Source organism: Morus notabilis, unplaced genomic scaffold (assembly GCF_000414095.1).
Source record: "Morus notabilis unplaced genomic scaffold, ASM41409v2 Scaffold902, whole genome shotgun sequence".
In the NCBI taxonomy this organism is placed as follows: Eukaryota; Viridiplantae; Streptophyta; class Magnoliopsida; order Rosales; family Moraceae; genus Morus; species Morus notabilis.
The window spans coordinates 299,876-319,282 of NW_010365273.1; the positions used below are offsets into that span (position 1 = coordinate 299,876).

Below are 19,407 nucleotides of genomic sequence, written 5' to 3' on the forward strand. Positions count from 1 at the left end.
TGCCAAAAATAAGAATCGACCTAACCTTGATACATCATCTTTCATCGTTATGACATGATCGATATTCACGATTTTATTTTGTAAACACCGTAACTGAGGTATTAATACTCCAATGTGATAAAACATAAGGTCACTTTTAGTTCATCGATTAAAGTTTTTAATTTGAGTTGAGATGTGATTTTATGTAAGAATTTTTAACTGTAGTAAAAATAATAAATTTAACTTTTTATGTGAATTTTTAACTGTAATAAAAATAAAATTAAAAATTTAAATTTGTGAAATGAACAAACGAAGAAAAAGGAAAGAAAGAAAGTAGAACGAGAGGGTGAGGGCAAACCGGCATTGTTGAGGGGGTGCGTCCCCATTGAGATGACAAACAAACAATAATTAAAGGAGGCAAAATGGGAAATGATTACGGCGGGAGTGATGGGGGGCACAAGAATGATGAGGGAAGAAAGTCTTTTCTTCTCCGACTTTGCCTTTGCCCCTTTTGGCCCCATTTTTCTCTCTCTCTCCCCCAATTTCAATCTCAATAATAACTCCAAAACAACTGGCGGTGCAAATTAACAATAACCCCACAATAAAAATTTCAAATAAAATATATATTAATCTCTCTGTTTTTTTTTTTAAATAAAACCGGGAATTCTTTTAGTAACCTGTAATCATATCGTGACCCATCAAATTTCCTTAATATAAAAAGGATGTACAAATTAATTTTTCTTATAATAATATGCAGATTCTTTGGCTTTGAATAAATGTTCGTGTCATGTCGGAAATAATTGGTTTAAATATTTGTACACGGAAAGAAATTAAAAACAAAAAACAGATTGTATAGAAAAGACTTTTTTTCTTTCATGCTCTCCTCTTTTTCCTCTTCTTCTTCTTCTTCTTCTTCTTGTACACAGATCTTGAGCTTGATCTTCATTGTTTTTTCCAATTTGGGTTTACTTAATTTCAACTTTTTGCTTTGCCTTTTCTGAAATTGAAGCTTTATTGATTGGATCGAGAAAGGAGATTGATTATCTGAGAAAAAAAAAGTGTGGAAAGAGAAGAACCCAGTAAAGGGTTTGGCACACTGAAGAAGAAGCTTAAAAGCTCTTTTTTCCCCTTTTATTACAGGTTTTTGAGTCATTTGAGAAGCTTTTGAATTCTGAGTTTTGGGTTTTGGGTTTTGGAATATGGGTCTTGCTGTTTTTTTCTGAATTCAGCTTCACCAGATTGGCTCAGAAGGCTTTATAGGGAAGAGAGAGAGAGAGAGGGAGAGAAAGGGAGAAGAAAAGATTGAACTTTAAAAGGTAAATATTATAACTCAGTTAAGTTATTGTCATTTGATTCAATCTGACTTTTGTTTTTATTGTGTTATTGTTCATTTAGTTTCAGCTATGACTTATGATATAGTTTAGTACTGCTAATTAATAGCATGGAGAAAAATTGGGTGTGCCAAAAATGTTGCTTAGAGAAAAAGAAATGTGACCACTTTGAATAATATTTGCAGATTAAGTTGGGTTCCTGATTGATCTTGTGAGATTTTGTGCAGATCACATTATCCTCAGTTAAGTGTACATTATTTGGGCCTCATTGAAAAGCAAAGCTAATTTTGTTTTTGCTTTTTTCTTGGCATTTTGTTCATCAGTCTGATCATAGACAAAGAAATTAGTGTTTGAAGCCCCATGAATTGGATGTGCAATTGATGTTGGTTTAGTTCAGACTAGCACTGTTTTGAAAAAGGGTTGACTGATAATAGAAAGGCATCGATCTTTTGAGATTACTGACATGGGGTGTCAATGCTCCAAACTGAATCCATGCTGCTGGGATTCACAATTCAAAGCAGCTGTACTTGAAGCTCCAGACGTGGGTGGGTTAATGATAATCATTGCCATGTTTTATTTATTTAGTTTTTGGGGTGGAAAAATGAAATAATAGCTGATGTTTAATGGATCTTTGTTTTGTTTTTTGTGGCAGAGAATGAGGGGAATAGTGAGGTTGATGATATACCGGCATTTCGCGAATTCACGTTCGAGCAGCTAAAAAATGCAACATCCGGTTTTGCAGTGGAGAATATTGTATCTGAGCATGGTGAGAAGGCACCAAATGTTGTCTACAAGGGGAAACTGGAGAATCAAAGGAGAATTGCTGTCAAACGCTTTAATAGAATGGCTTGGCCTGATGCCCGGCAATTTCTGGTTTACATTCTACAACTTTTTTTTAGCATTTTATCTTTTTCAAATTGTTCTTTGAACTTCAATGTATGGGATTGGGGGTAGGAGTTCATCAAGACTTATTGCACCACTCGTTATTCATCTTATGTATGTGTTGGTACATTTATGTATAGTAACTAAGCATCGATTTTCTCGATGGTTTACGCTCTTTCTTTAGCTGTAAGTCTTAGAAAATCCAGGTTTTTTGAAGTCTCCACCTTGTTATCTTTGTGACCGAGTACGTGCAGTTTGCCTCCTTCTTAGCTTGGTGTTTTTGATTCTATTTGCTGTGCTATATCTGCTTGACTGCTTGTTAAACTCCGTATAAGGATGTAAAGTTCAACAGCTGCCATTTAGTCCATCCAGTTTGGTCTTTCACCATAGTTTCTATCTCATTCTGATCAATTATATTGATTTCTTCTCTCGTAGTTTTGTAAGTTCACCAATGCAATAAGGAATAGTGCGTTTCCTCTTTTCCCTTTCAACACGTCATTGATGTAAAAGTTTCCTTTTCTTTTGCTATTGAGGCAAATCATTCTTCTACTCCATTCATAATATTATCAATCGTGATGACTTTTTGTTTTGTGCAACTGTAGGAAGAAGCAAGATCAGTTGGTCAGCTCCGCAACCAGAGATTGGCAAATTTGCTTGGCTGTTGTTATGAAGAGGACGAGAGGTTGCTTGTTGCGGAATTTATGCCCAATGAAACACTTGCAAAACATCTTTTTCACTGTAAGGCTTAGTCCTCGTGCATTTGTTGTTCTTTATGTCCATTGATTGAAACTCATTTAGGTGGAATACGGTTCTGTAGGCACCAACTCTTTTAACAAGGGCCATTGCTATGCCCATGGCTGCGTTTAAAATCTTCTAAATATGTATATTTCCCAAGTTTTACTTAAGTTGGTTGCTGGTCCGGTTCTACATTTGACAGTGGTTGCTAGCGTGTCAACATTTTCTTCTAATTATTACAATTTAGTTGAAGTGTTTCGTTGGATTAGTTAAATTGTTGATTACTTGATAAAATTGTTTTCTTTTTAGGAAGTCACATTTGGTTACCATAATGTCTAGTTCCTGATTGTCAGTTGCGATTTCTTCATTGATCAGTTCTTAATGGCGATCTCATTTGCATGAAAAGTCATGTGAGTGGGTCCAACAACACAGTCCTTTTTTTAAAATTTGTTTTCTTAAATTTCTTTGGAATATATCTTTGTAGTTAAAATTGTGTAGAGATTGTCCTCATCATCTTCTCTATGTAAAGTGACTTCATTACTTCTTGAGTCAGGGGACAAACAGCCCATGAAATGGCCAATGCGATTGAGGGTTGTTCTACATCTTGCACAAGCTTTGGAGTACTGCACAAACAAAGGACGGGGCCTTTATCATGACCTTAATGCTTATAGAGTTTTATTTGATGAGGTTCGTTCCTTCCATATTTTGAACCAGTTTCCTTGGCAGATTCTGCTTGCATTCCTAGACTATGAGTTTTCGTATTTTGCAGGATGGAAATCCTAGACTTTCTAGCTTTGGCCTGATGAAAAATAGTAGGGATGGGAAAAGTTATAGTACAAATCTGGCGTTTACTCCTCCTGAATACCTGAGAACTGGTATGCAACCCCTATTGAAAAAAAATATTGACTTGTGGATTAGTATTTTTTCAAGGTTATGATTACTGGAGAGTGGAGGCTAAGATATTCTACATTTGTTTGTTTGTTTGGCCTTTTCTTTTTCTTTTTTTCTTTTTCTTTGTCTATAGGGAGAGTGACACCTGAAAGTGTAATATACAGCTTCGGTACTCTCTTGCTTGATCTTCTCAGTGGAAAACACATCCCCCCCAGCCATGTAAGTTTATAAACATATTTAAATGACTAAACGTACACAACCGTGTATGTAAAGCAAATACATAACCTTATCTCTACAACTTCAGCATTTCTATGTACTAGTCTTTTTTTTTTTTAATTGTTCTGCAAATCTTCTTTGTGCCCAACACTGGATAAATAATTTCATCTAATGGCTGAGGAAATATCGCAGGCTCTTGACCTTATACGAGACAGAAATCTTCAGATGCTAACAGATTCTTGCTTGGAAGGGCAGTTTTCTGATAATGATGGTACAGAATTAGTACGATTGGCATCGCGATGTTTACAGTATGAACCCCGAGAACGGCCAAATCCAAAGTCACTAGTTACTGCATTGACTCCTCTTCAGAAAGAAACTGAGGTCAGTTCCTCTCTCTCCCTCTTTCTGTGGAAAAATTCCATTAAGAAAGTCTAAGCTGGTAGGAGTAATATGACACTGTGCTAGATTTTGTTATGGAAGTTTAAAGACTGCTAATCCTAATAGAGGGATTTTCTAATGAAATCCTCTTATACGTTGACTTTATTAGTTATTGCTGTCAAGGAGGTTGACCAACTGCCTTGTTCTTTGCCTTGTCATAGTTTGTTGTTCAGGTTTCCTATGTTGCAATTTGTCCCTCCTTGGTTCTTGCAGTATAGTTGCAATCGGGAGCTTAAACATTTTCTTGATGCTTGGTGTGGAGCATACGTCTCAGAAAACATCTCTGACAATTTCTTTCTGGTTCTAGACTTCTAGTTTAGGAACCTGGGATTTGGTTTGGGATAGCATCAAAAAAATTGCAATAATGTGATGCATCATGCGTGCATTATGTTAGGGTTGTAAAGATCCTGGCAATATTCCTTTTCCGCGTGATATTCATAATCCACTTTGGGATTTAAGCTCATCCTTTTGGTAGCTTTATTTTTATAAAATCTCACTCCGCCACACGTTGCAGGTTCCTTCCTATGTCTTGATGGGTATTCCGCATAGTGGCTCATGCTCTCCACTTTCACCACTCGGCGAGGCTTCCTCAAGAGGGGACTTGACTGCTATACATGAGGTCTTAGAGAAGATTAGCTATAAAGATGATGAAGGGGTGGCAAACGAGGTTCTGTAGTTGTTTCACTTAATACGTGCTTTAATCATTTTCTTGGTTTGTTTAGTATTTGATTTAAGCGGTTCCAATCTTGCTCATGCTCATACATGAAGCAGCTATTGGATTTTCTTATTTTTCTTTTCCATCTCCTTTTTGTGATTGGAACTGGCCACTTGTTCTTTGTTTCTTCAACTTCTGTCCTAGTATGCAAAAACAAAGGTGGTGATAGCTGAAATGTATTTCTACTTTTGTTTGGTTGCAGCTCTCATTCCAAATGTGGACCGACCAAATGCAGGAAACTCTAAATTCAAAGAAAAAGGGTGACGTTGCATTTAAGCAAAAGGATTTCGGAATGGCTATCGAGTGTTATTCACAGGTAAGGCTCTTATTATGAGAATTTTGCTAAATTCTCTCTGAATTATAGCAGATTGCTTCCCCATGTCCTTGGTTTATGATGTAGGCTATTACAGAAAATGACCTCCTTATGCATGAGGTCTCAAACATCTAATCAGTTGTCTTTTGGACGTGATATTGATATGCGATTGTTTGCCCTTTCATATTCAACTTGTAGTTCATTGATGTTGGAACCATGGTCTCTCCAACTGTTTATGCACGGCGTAGCTTGTCTTATCTCATGAATGACATGCCTCAAGAAGCTCTGAATGATGCGATGCAAGCTCAGGTTGTTTCGCCTGTGTGGTACGTTGCTTCCTATCTGCAGGCAGCTGCCCTCAATGCACTTGGAATGGAAAACGAAGCGCAGGCAGCGCTGAAGGAGGGCTCGACTCTTGAGGCGAAGAGGAATGCTACTGCCGGCCAGAAGTGAGAATACCGGGGGGGTTCAAATGGTTTTTGTCTTCCACAAAGGCGGACAATGCATCATTTGATTCCATTCAAATGCCATAGAAAAGCAATTCTTCTGGTGCTACGACAGCATCAACTGGCTTGAAGAGTCCTCGGAGAGAACAATTTTTAAAAGCAGTGTGGATTTTTTCCATTTTTCTAGTGGGCTTTATTCTATTTAATTTTGTTATTATTATTTTTATTTGCTTATTCTTTGTTCGATTTGATTTCTTATGTATGTGAGGATACCATAAATGCATTTTTTGAAAATAAAAAAGAACAGAAGGAAAAAAATGTATGACAATGAGCTGAAGTTGAAAAGTCGTCCACAAGCTTGTAATTTGTGTACAGATGCTACGCATGATTTTCTTTGCTATGCTATTGCCTTTTTTCACTATTATCGGTTGATCCCCCCGCTCTCTCTCACATTAATATTTTTGCAGTATCACTTCTGCCGCTCAACAAGGACACACGAATGCAGATACAGCTTAAAAGTAATTCGTAACCATAACTTAACAGTAATTCCATATTTATTGTGTAGGTGATGTCAATCTGCTTTAGTATAATAACTAGTGGATTAGCCGTGCATTTGCATAATTTAAATAAAAAAATGTATAAAAACACACACACACATATATATATATATATTTCTAAGTTGCTGTAAATTTGTAACACATATATACACATTTATTTATATGTTTACCTTTGTAAATAAAAATATACATACTTATTTACATATATATAGAGATTTATTCATATATTTATTTCTTTTTGCTTATGCTTGTTGTTTCTTCTGAGCTGCAGTTAAGAAAAAAGGAAATAGTAAAATAGTTATTATTAAATTGTAACAAATGTTAATAATTGTGTGCATATTTGTATATGAAATTTTGATAGTGATACATTGTAATAACATTGTTCCATTTCTTTGGATATTCTATGGAAGTAACATATATTGTTTACATATTATTTACAATGAAACTGTAAATGTCACATAAAAATGTCCTGTGCATAAAAAAAAGTTAGAAAAAGGTAGTAAAGGAAAAAAATGGTTCAGGTTTTATATCTTTTATTGGTAACAACATATATGAGGGAATTTTCAATTACAATTTTTTCTTAAAGAGTAACTGCAATATTTACCACTGAATTCAATTGAGTCCGTGAATCTAAGAAATAGTGAGAATTCTTGATCTCTCTCAATATTTCTCTCAATTCGGAAATCCAGGAGCATCAAGAAAAAGAAGAAAGATAAAATCTCAAAAATCTCATATAAAATAGCATATTATGTGAATAATACTAAAGAAGAAATAGATAGGAAAATTAAATAGACAAATATAAAGAATTTAGTTCAGATATTTGCCTTTAAATGCTAACATCACATATTAGAAATAACTGAAATAGGATTTAACAATGCTCTTCAGTACCAACTAAATTATTAAAAAGATTTATGAAAAATAATTTGGAAAAAAGAAATGAAGAAGAAAAGAACAAAACAAAAATAGAATAGTAAAAGGAAAAAATAGCTTAGGTATCTATGTTTTACTGCTAACAACATATACCAACAAAATTATTAGAGGATTTGTACTAAAGACAGAAAAAAGATTAGACAACATAAATAGTACAGACAAATATAAAAAACATAAGAGGGTATTTATAATCGTCACTGAAACCAATCCCAAAAAAGTCACTCAAATATTTGAGAACAAAACAAATCAATCCCAAAAGATTAACCGAAATATTTGAGAATAAAACAAAAACAAAAGAAAAAAAATATTGCAATGGTAAAAAAGGAAGTAAATAAAATCTCAAAAACTTCATAAACATAAAAATAAGTTAAATTGACGAACCAACAACAGAGGTAGGAGTAAAAGAGTAGAACGAAAACCCTTCAGTAAAATCAGATAAAGAAGAAACCATTTTAGAGTAGAAAATGACAATAAGAACAACAAATTGTTGACAAAATAGGATAACTAAAACAACATAAATCTTAAATAATTCAGGCAACGTCAAAGCTTGCTAAATCACACTATAAACAGTTATTTAATACATGGTAACAATAAAAGGAAAATACTACATCATTACCACATGAGAAATCATATTAGATAGAGAACAGAGTGTTCACAGATTAATATAACAAATAGAATAGAAATCTAATTTTTACTCAAATAACAATAACTTACGTAATATAAACACTAAACAATTTTTTACAAACAATATTAACAAACTTAATACAAACATAATTATAATTACATAAAACAGTGACCACATATATTAACAACTCAATATATACACTTAAGAAATCATAGTAATATAATATATAAAATTTTAAGAGCAGTTAGAAATAACGTGGAAGAAGTAAGAAAGAAGTACCTTAGAGCAAAGAAAATTTTCAAAAACAACCTTTTCCTAAAGAGTGACTACAATATTTGAGAAGAAAAAAAAATGAAAATATGAAGAAAATGTTAAAAAACTAAAAATCAAAACTTAAGAGTTTCTTTTTAACGTTAACAACGACAACAGGAAAGCAACAAATATTGTAGTGGTAAAAAATCAAGGGGAATATAGCATGAAGAAAAATAAGAAGGATAAAATATTAAAAATCTTATGTAAAATAGTAGATTACATGAATAATAGTAAAAAAGAAATAGATAGGGAAATTAAATAGACAAATATAAACAATTTGGTTCAAGTATTTGCCTTTAATTGCTAACATCACGCATTAGAAATAACTGAAATAAGATTTAGCAATGCCCTTCAGTACCAACTGAATTATTAAAAAGATTTATGAAGAATAAGAAGGAAAAAAGAAATGAAGAAAAAAAGAATGAAACAAAAATATAATAGTAAAAGAGAAAAATGGGTTAGACCAAAACCAATCCCTAAAAAGTAACTCAAATATTTGAAAATAAAACAAATCAATCCCAGAAGACTAACTGAAATATTTGAGAACAAAACAAAGAGAATAGAAAAAGAAGAAATATTGCAGTGGTAAAAAAGTAAGGAAGTAAATAAAATCTCAAAAAGTTCATAAACATAAAAATGAGTTCAATTGGCGAACCAACAACAGAGGCAGCAGTAAAAGAATAGAACGAAAACCCTTCAGTAAACTCAGATAAAGAGTAAACCATTTTAGAGTAGAAAATGATAATAAGAGTAATATACTGTTGACAAAACAGGATAAATAAAAGAACATAAATCTTAAATAATTCGGGCAACGTCAAAGCTTGCTAAATCACTATAAATAATTATTTAATACATGGTAACAATAAAAGAAAAATACTACATCATTACCAAATGAGAAATCACAATAGATAGAGAACATAGTGTTGACAGATTAATATAATAAATAGAATACAAACTTAATTTTTACTCAAATAGCAATAACTTATATAATATAAACACTAAAGAATGTTTTACAAATAATATTAACAAACTTAATACAAACATAATCATAAAACATAAAACAATGAGCACATATATTAACAACTCAATATATACAGTTAAAAAATCATAGTAATATAATACATACAATTTTAAGGGCAGTTAGAAATAACTTGGAAGTAAGAAAGGAGTACCTTAGAGTAATAACAAAAGTGGATAGAGTTGATGCAGGAGAAGTAAAAAAACTCCAAAACATGATAATGGAAAAGGAAAAAAAACTCACTATTGAAAATTGAAGAAAAGAAAGGAAATAGAGAAGATAGATGATAAGTGTATGACAACGAAAACAGAAACAAAGCAAAAGACAGTAAGCATGAAAGAGAAAACAATATATTTATACAAAGAAAATAAAGTTTTGAGCATGTGGTGGTAGCAAATACTAGAAACAAAACTTAATACTATTGTTGTTACGCTGTAAACAAAATGTAGGGGTTATTCTTTTGCAACAAAACTAAGAAAAAATTTAAACTCAAGTTACAACTTTATTCAAGTTCACGTTCTTTTAAGCTCTAACTTTATTTAACTTTACTCAACTTTATTCAAGTTACAACTTTAACTCAAGTTATAACTCAAATTCAACTAAAAAACTACACTCAAGTTACACTCCAAAAGAATAACCCCGTAATAATTTGTTAAAAACAAGTGTTACGCTGCATGATAACTACCGCAGAACAGAACAAATAACCTGCAGACAGTGAAAACAAAATAATCCGTTGGAAAAAATTTCCCTACACTAAAAACCTACACTAAAAATAAATGTCTAAATATTCCCGACTAATATAACCAGTAAACAAATATGAAAACATGTAATAATTAGTAAAAACAGGTGTTAGACAACGTAATAACCAACAAACGGATAAAAAATAACTGAAATAGAGAAAAGAGGAAAAAAATAAAAGAAAAATAGATTATTTCCAAGTCCTAATGAAAAAACAACCAAAATAGAGAAAAGAAGGAAAAAATAAAAGGAAAATGGATTATTTCGAAGACCTAAATGACCAAACACAAAAAAGAAACAAAATAAGGAAAGAAAAAAAAAAGAAATAACAAAACCTCAAAATGAAATAGAAGTAAAAAAAAAATTGACAATGAAATCTTAAAAATTTGACAGAAAAGAAAAACGAAATCTATTCTGAACGATAAAAAAAAGGAACGAAGAACAGATCAAAATAAACTATACAATACTACTAAAACAAAACAAATCTGGAAATAAAAACCGAATCAAAAAAGAGGAAAAAAACTAACAAATAACACTAACAAATAACGGATCTAGAAATAAAAACACTAACAGATCTGGAAAAATGGAAATAAAAAACCGAAAAAAATGAAGCCAAATCTACAAAAACACTAACATATCTGGAAAAATGAAAAGAAAAATGAATTTAAAAAACAAGGAAAAAAGAAGCAAAAACACTAACAGATTTGGAAAAACGGAAAAAAAAAACCGAATTAAAAAACGGAAGAAAAAACGAAGCCAAATCTATAAAAACACTAACAAATCTGGAAAAACGGGAGAAAAATAAATCGAATCAAAAAATAGGGAAAAAATGAAGTTAGGTCTAAGAAAAGAGAAACGAAAAATAAAACTACAAAACAAAACAAACATAAAAATGATTCCCAGAAGCCTTACGAAAAGAAAGAAAGAAAGAAGGGAAAAAATGCACAAAACAGGGAAAAAAACGATGCCAAATCTAAGGAAAGAGAAACAAAAAACAAAACTACAAAACAAAAAAAAATATAAAAAATGAATCCCAGAAGCCTTACGAAAAAGAAAAAAAAAAAAGAAGGAAAAAAAGCACAGAAATTACCAAATCCAGAAGCTTGACGGAAAGAAACGGCGAGAAAACCAAACAAACAAACAAAAATTAATCCCAGAAACCTCACGAAAAGAAAGAGGAAAAAAGAAAAATAATAAATGGACATAAATGAAGAAGTCCAGAACTTTCGCAATGAGAAAAGCAACCGGAATTTTTCCAAACCGAAGGATAAGACAAAAATACCCAAACAAAAACCAAAAGAAAAATAAGAAACCAAGGATAAAACGGTAAAAATAAAAATTTAGGACACAGTCGGAATTTTTCTAAAGAAAAGAGAGAGAAAGGATTGGGCACTATTTTAAGAACAGTAACCCGGGTGCCTCCTTTAGTAGTATGTATAATATATCCATTATTATAATAATAATTTACAAAATTACATTCGATTGTGTTTGTGTTTTAATTATTATTCTTCTTATGTTATTATTACAATGATATATATCATTATTGTAATCATAATAATATACAAAAAAATCACATGTTTGTGTTCGCATTCCAATTATTCTTCTTATACTTTTTATAATGATATATTCATTATTATAATGATATATATATATATATATATTTTTGCTTATCAACCGTTTTTGTCTATATATATATATAATTATAATCTTGTTAGTACCTTAATCATGTTGCTGGTATATATATAAAAGAAGTATGTTGTTAGTATATTAATGACTCTGAGAAAGGAAAAATTTTTAAATCGTGCTTTTTTGATACTTACATATTTGATATTGAGCAAGAAATGTAATAATTTTAGGGATTTGATCTTTAAAATTGATTTATATAATAAATTCAAATCAACAATATCATTATCAAGGTCAATAATATTAGTCATATGTAGAATATTCACTGCAGCCATATTTCAATTCCCTAGGTTCAAACCTGTTTATTTATAAAAAGTAAAAAGTAGTTTTGATTTGACTCATTCAGAATCAGTGTTTGATTTGAATAGTTCTGATTTAAGGTTTGAACCCTGATGAGATATTTTAAACCATGAATCACCTTTGATTCTAAAACTACCCACCTCTTGGTTTTGGGTGGTTCAAAATCCTGATTCTAATTCTAATTTTAGAACTATGATTTAGACCAAAAATCATAAATTCTAATTCTAATTCTAAAATTAAAACTAAAATCACGTTAATTTAGACCCTTATACCAAATGAACCCTTGAATTGTTAAACAAGTTTATAATTAAAATAAAAATTTATTTCAGAGAAAATATAAAAATAAAAATATATTATATACAAGTGTCTCATGAAAAACTTTCAATAGATACAGCTTGAAAAATCGGGGCGATGACTTGTACTCTATGATGGCAGCGTTCGTTCCTTGCTCTTCCGGTGAATACTCTCTTCTCAAATTGTCATCCGTGTGACGACTCGGGAAGTCGAGTGAACTTTAAGTTATTCTAATAATTTTAGGTCTCGTTTATTTTATTAATTTAAATTTTTAATTTATAGTTTTACTATAATTAAAAATTCTTATAAAAAGTCACATCTAATTTTTTTGTTATAATTAAAAGCTCTCACATAAAATCACATTTTAACTCGAATTGAAAACTCAAATTAGCGAACTGAACGAAGCTTTAATGATTTAAGACTTTAATAAATCAGCTTTGAACTTGTACACATGTTGAATAATTAGGGCATGTTCTTTTGACATTTTTGAGTTATGTAATTTGAGTGTAGATTTTGAGTTGAGTTTAAGTGATAACTTGAGTTGAAATTGTAACTTGAGTTTATGTACATTTGAGTTATGACTTGAGATAAGAATCTTTTTGAGTTTGTGTTTGAGTAAGTCAAAACTTGAATTTGTATTTAGATAGTATTTTAATAAAAACTCAATGCTGATGAAAAATTTTAATAGGGTATATGGGTCTAGTTTTATTTGTCTTTTCGTTGTCAACGCATAGAAAAAAAATCATCTCAATCAGAATTAAAACGAAAAAGTTATAGTATTTTTAAGAATAGAAAAAATAATCTCGTTCATTTCGCTGATTCGAGTTTAGAATTCGAGTTTTGCTACAGTAAAAAGCTCTTAGAAACAGTCACATCTAACTTTTTTGTTACAGTAAAAAGCTCTCACACAACATCACATCTCAACTCGAATTAAAAACTCGAATTAGCGAACCGAACGGGCCCAATATTGTTCATTAACTTGAGTTCGAGTTTCTGAACTCGAGTTGAAGGGGAAACTTGAACTCGAGTTTTAGTCCCAAACTCGAGTTCAAAGAACATGAACTCGAATAAAGTTGTAACTTGAGTTACTTTTTTTGAGTTTTTCACTCAAAAACATAGGGGCTGTTCTTTTGATAACAAAACTCAAAAAAATGCAACTCGAGTTACAACTTTATTCGAGTTCATGGTCAATTAAGTTTGAACTCAAATTTAAACTCGAGTTTGAACTCGAGTTTGAGACTAAGGCCTCGTTCATTTCACCGATTTGAGTTTTCAATTTTAAGTTTCTACAATAAAAAGCTCTCAAAAAATGGCAGATCTAACTTTTTTTGCTACAGTGAAAAACTCTCAGAAAATGTCACATCTCAGCTCGAATTGAAAACTCGAATCCGTGAAGTGAACAAGGCCCGAGTTCAAGTTTCTCCTTCAACTCGAGTTCAGAAACTCGAACTCAAATTAATGAACAGTATTTTTCTATTCTTAAAAATGCTATAACTTTTTCGTTTTAATTCTGATTAAGATGATTTTTTTTTCTATGCGTTGACAACGAAAAGACGAATAAAACCCCACCCATATACCCTATTAAAATTTCCCACCAATATTGAGTTTTTATTAAAATACTATCTAAATACAAATTTAAGTTTTAACTCACTCAAACACAAACTCAAAAAGATCTTATCTCAAACCATAACTCAAATGTACACAACCAAATACAAACTCAAGTTACAACTTTAACTCAAATTATAACTCAAATTCAACTCAAGAATTATACTGAAATTAAACTCTAAAAAAACAAGTCCATAATTGCCGAACAGGCCCATAGTTTTGGCACAAAACTGTTAGGTTTTTTTCTTAAAAATGGGAGAGTGAACCTTTTCCTCAAGTAAATAGAAACTGAGCCACTGTAATGCTTCTTTGAGAAACGTATGTCCTTGTACTATTTTTACGAAAATATTTACATTATCCAATCGTATTGATACAAAATTTTAGAATATTACAAATGGGATTACATAAATATTACGTATATTAACTTTATAATAATGTTAGCAACACGGACTAAAGTTTTTAATTCTTTGTGTACTATGCGATATGTGAATTATCATTTTTATATTAATTGATGTTTAAAATATTGACACATTAATTAATAATAAGAGATTATATCTAATAATAAAAAAATAATAACTCACATCCACATTAATTTTTAGTCTACAAGAGTTAAAATTTACCATGGTGTCTTTAACATTACTCTTAACTTTATTCATATTATTTTTTTATCTCGTTAAATCTTGACCGCATCACAAAATAAAAAAATAAAAAATAAAAAATAAAACCGCACTTTACACGACCGACCTTTTCTAATGGCACTGTTGCACAAGAGCGGGCACATTAGCTAATATAATTGAATAACCGATCAATCCAATTCAATCCTCCTAGAATAAGATAAATTAAGAAAATAAAAACTGAATTGGATCAACCACTGCACTCCAATCTAAGGTGTAATATCAAATACATATATATTCCAATTTTTAATAGTTATATTTACATCTATATCTATTATTATTATTAAATATAATAAATTAATAATGTGTCGTGATAAGAGTTTAGTCTAATTAATTATTATAAATTTTTTTAATTAACTATTTAATTTATTACAACCGTCAAATTTATATATTGCAGTTAAAATAATGATACTTATTGATTGCTAACTATTAAAGTAACTATTAAAAACATAGATATGTGTGTTGGGTTTGTTTATATATACGTATGTATATGTATTGTGTAAATATATATACATATATGTATAAATTATATACATTTCATTCGGTCAATTATTTTGTTTTCATAAAAAATTTTAAAGAGATATTTTCAAAAATACTTATGTCAAAAATTTTACTTGTGTCAAAAATATTTATTATGTACCACCATACACAATCAATTTGAAGTTTCCTTTAAAAAAAATCAATTTGAAGTTGAAAATACTAGCTCGTTTAGTTCATAAATTTAAATAGAACATTTGACTATAAATTCAATTTTTTTATAAAATAAAATATTGTAGCAAAAAGGTTCGAGTTATAGTTTAAAATCTTTTAATCATTTTTATTCTTTGCATCTTTTTTGCCTTTTCACACTTCTTTTCATATTTGACTTACATATGTTGTGTTGTTCCCAAACTTAACGAAAATTCAATATAACATTGGATTGGATTGGACATGGTGAAAAGTGTAATTGAATTGAATGCTAATTTATCAAGCGTTAAACAATTTTGAATCCTAATCGTTGAAATTTGAACTTATTTTGTTAGATAAGACCCATAATAAAAATATTTGGTGATCAATATGGTATGCAAAAGAAGAATTATATGGTTTTAATAAAATTCAAGGCACCTTAAAATTAAGGATGACAGTGGAGCGGGGGAGGGAGATGATTTCTCGTCCCATCCCCCCCCTCTCAAAACCATTCCCATCCCCGCTTCCATCTTTGCTTAAGAGAGGTGGAGTCGGGGTTAAGAATTCCTCATTAAAGGAGCATTCCTCATACCGGTCTCATTCCATTTATTATAAGAATGGCTTTTAAAATTATAGCAATGTCAAACAAAAATAAAGTAAAAATCCACTATAAATTTAAACCATAATCAGAGGTTGAACAAAACAAACATAATTCTAAAGGCATACATGAGAAATCTTAATAATAATGGCCCAAAAAATTAATTGTTTTAGAAATTTAACATTGTTTATACTTATTTATAATATATATGAATATCGGAATGAACACGCTCCACTACGTTTCGGCAACAAGATTTTATCCTCATTCCTGCCTCCATCCTCAATTACTCTTCCTCATCCCCACTCTTTTTCAGAGTGGATCTTCATAGGTCCCATTCCATGAAAAATATTGGCTGCGTTTAGAACTCATTTCAAAATGATTTTTTGTTTTTTGTATGAAAAAAGAAATGAAAACGTTTTCGATCTCAGACAGAAATCATTTTTGAAAATGCGTTTGGTAGTTTTATCAATAGATTATTTTCAGTATAAAAAAAAAACTCATTAATGTTTCTCTCTCAGCTCGAGAGAGGAGAAAACGAAAATAAAAAATGAAAAACGATTAAAAGTCATTTTTCATTTCTCTCCCATTTTACACTAAACTAAAAAATCGTTTTCATTTCCGTTTTTTGTCTTTAATTGTCTCAAACGCCCTTTTAAAATCGTTTTCACACTTTCTTTATAAAAAAACAAGAACAATTCCTAACACAGCAATTGTCATCTCTGTTTGTGTGGTTTTTCAAACATCAGCTTTTGGCGGTCAGTCTTCCCCTTCTCCGTCGTCTTCTGCTCACTCTTTTGGCGGTGGGCGCCGGGGGTTGTCCTGCAAAGGACACTCCGACGCTTAAATCAAAAAAATATCCAAAGGATCTAGAATGAAAGGAAAAGACAAAGAAAAAAAATAGAAGAATATCTCTTTTTCTATCTGATTCTATAGGGATCATCCCTCTTTCTCATTCTCGTCATTTTCTATTTATATAATATTTTGTTATGATCAAATAAATATTCTCAATTCATTCTAATCATGAAACGTCGTCATTCTTTTCCCTCTAGGAGTTCTCCTGAAACATTCCCTCCTTAGAAAGTCCTTGGAAGTTTTCTCCTTCAGGAAAAGGTCGCTTTCCATTCCGTTATTTTCTTTACACGCATTCCATTCAGGTTGGACACATTAATTAGAGGGTGGATGGACATGTGTCAATATACAGAGATTCTCTCTGACACAAGTCGTTCCCACCACTCCCTCGATCTCAATCTATCTCGATCTCACTGCGTTAGAGTATTTTGTCGACCGTGGTCTCGGTCTTGGTCTTACTACCCCGATTGAGGTTGTATCCTCCCTCGATCGAGATAGGTTTCGATCTAAGGTTCGGTCAATGGATCGGTTTGGATCTTGGTTTCCCGTTTCTGGTCAGTTCGTGACAAGTGTCGTGATCTCAGGGTTTTTGAGAAAATCTCCCACCAATCTCCGCTCAAAAGTTTGTACAAGAGTTTCACTTCATTTTTTAAAATTTTAGGTAAAATAAGCTTCATTTTTGTTTCTGCTCTAAGGTAAATATTAAACAAGCTTCATTAAGGGGGAAAAGAAAAAGTTTTTACGAGAGTTTCATATTTGGGGCCGGGCTAATTACTTATTGCACTAATTGGGCACACATCTGTAATAAAAGAAAGTTTGTAGGAAAAAACTGTAAAAACCTAAACCATGGCGGCCAAAAGCAAATAAAATTTGTCCAAAAATTTTCGTTGAAGTCCTCTCCGTTCTCTGCTAAAACTTCTTTGGGTTAGGGTTTAGCCACTTCGTCGTATACAGCAAACCCTAGAGAAATGTCGAAGAAGAATAATCTTGCTAAAAGGAAAAGACAGCACGAATTCGAACTCCAAAGTAAAATTCTTTCCTCAATCTCTCTATCTCTTCATGTAATTATTTTGTTATTCTTGTATTGTCTCTTATGAATTTGTGCTTATGATCAATCTTTGATTTTTCTAGGGGAGAAAGAAGAAAAAGAAAAGAAGGCAAAGAAGCTTCAAGCTAAGAAGAATAAGATGAAAGTAAGTCCCATTCTTTAGATTTATTTAATTTTTTCTTTTTCTTTTTTGCCATTCCAATTATTTTTATTTTTCTTTTGTTGATTTATGAAGGTTTTCAATTCCGAAAAGGGTTTTTTTGTTTGTTTGTTTTAATCTCAAAAGTTTTCTTTGTCTTTGATTAACTCAAGTGTAAGAAAAAGTTTAACCTTTGGGTGCAATGAATGGAAAATTGTTAACTTGTTCATTTGCTATCTAGAATTGGGTTGTTCAAATGTTAATGGAAGATAATCTAGGAACTTATTTGGTTCACGTTCAAGTCAGTGATTTTGATTCATTGGTGAGAATTGTGAGAGAACCGTTAGTGGGAAAATTTTGAATTCAAATTCTTTGTGAGAGGAAAGCACTGTAGCATAATTAGAATTATGGATTTAAATAGTTTAAATACATTTGCCAAATGGGCCCTAGATAATTCTTATGCTTATATTTTTGGTCAAATATGCGTTTCAAATAGACTTAGCAATTTTCGTTGGCTAATTGTGAAAAAACAGGTTGATGGGAGTGGCAGGAAGAAGAGTAGAAGTGGGTTTCAGGTTGGGAAGAGGAAAGTGAAGACCAAGTTGACTGCATTGGCAAAAGCCAAAGCTGAACAGGCCATGGAGGTTGACAAATGAGGTTTGATTCCGGAAGTTTCGGTTTAATGTATGATAGGCAGTGGAAGAAAAAGGCTCCGTACTTCGCTATTTCATTTGTAATTTAGATGTTGAAAATCTTTAATATTCTGTTCAGTAGAGCACAATTTTTTTTTCCCCTCTCTTTTGATGGAAAAGTTTGAAATCTGCTGATCTTTTATTTTTCTGAAGCATGTCGTTTCAGTTATCTTGCAGTGAACATTTAGTCCAATGCCCTGAAACTAGAATATTTCTGTACACTCTCTTTTCTCGCCAACTAACCACTGCGAAATTCAAGTTTTGTTCTCACTTTGGTTTGGAATGAAGTTGATACATGTATAGAATTAACTGCTGGAAAATTGTAGAAAAAAGTTTGATAGAAATGAAAAAGTCTTGAATCTAAAGCTGTGTGAATAAAAAAGGTCGGAAAATGTGTGTTTTGTATCTTTTGTAATTGATTGAAACTAGAGAGGGCCATATCATAAAATCGAATAACAGCAATAGTAATGAAATAACATTACCAAATTGTGCTCTAATTACAAGTTTCTGCGCAAATTAACATCTACGTTGTTCATTAGTGTAAGTGCAGACCAAAGGTTTGCGTAGGTTGGATAACTAGAAGCAGTATGTCATATGTCATTGGCAGTTCGGTGAGCAGTTAGCTTCCGAGTATCAGAGACAGGCCCGTTCATTTCACCAATTCGAGTTTTATTACAGTAAAAAGCTCTAAAAAACAGTCAAATCTAACTTTTTTACTACAGTAAAAAACTCT

At 31.4% G+C, this 19,407-nt stretch overlaps 2 protein-coding genes across 3 annotated transcripts; both read left to right on the forward strand.

The window, feature by feature from the left end:
- The first annotated feature begins 872 nt into the window (after nucleotides 1-872).
- On the forward strand, nucleotides 873-6,380 carry LOC21400300 (probable serine/threonine-protein kinase At5g41260). Of its 2 annotated transcripts, XM_024171920.1 has the most exons (12): nucleotides 873-1,119; nucleotides 1,218-1,295; nucleotides 1,634-1,855; nucleotides 1,963-2,183; nucleotides 2,795-2,930; nucleotides 3,481-3,614; nucleotides 3,697-3,802; nucleotides 3,952-4,037; nucleotides 4,227-4,415; nucleotides 4,987-5,139; nucleotides 5,390-5,503; nucleotides 5,699-6,380. In XM_024171920.1, exons 3-12 carry the CDS (start codon nucleotides 1,774-1,776, stop codon nucleotides 5,951-5,953), a joined length of 1,476 nt encoding a protein of 491 aa, XP_024027688.1. In that variant the 5' UTR covers nucleotides 873-1,119; nucleotides 1,218-1,295; nucleotides 1,634-1,773; the 3' UTR covers nucleotides 5,954-6,380. The 2 variants fall into 2 exon arrangements, with proteins under 2 accessions (XP_024027688.1, XP_010105949.1); XM_010107647.2 differs by having other exon boundaries at nucleotides 873-1,295.
- An 11,272-nt stretch (nucleotides 6,381-17,652) lies between these two features.
- LOC21400301 lies at nucleotides 17,653-18,944 on the forward strand. Its single transcript, XM_024171942.1, has 3 exons — nucleotides 17,653-17,821; nucleotides 17,927-17,988; nucleotides 18,516-18,944. The coding sequence occupies exons 1-3, from the start codon at nucleotides 17,764-17,766 to the stop codon at nucleotides 18,636-18,638; spliced, it is 243 nt and encodes an 80-aa protein (XP_024027710.1). The 5' UTR covers nucleotides 17,653-17,763; the 3' UTR covers nucleotides 18,639-18,944.
- Nucleotides 18,945-19,407: the final 463 nt, after the last annotated feature.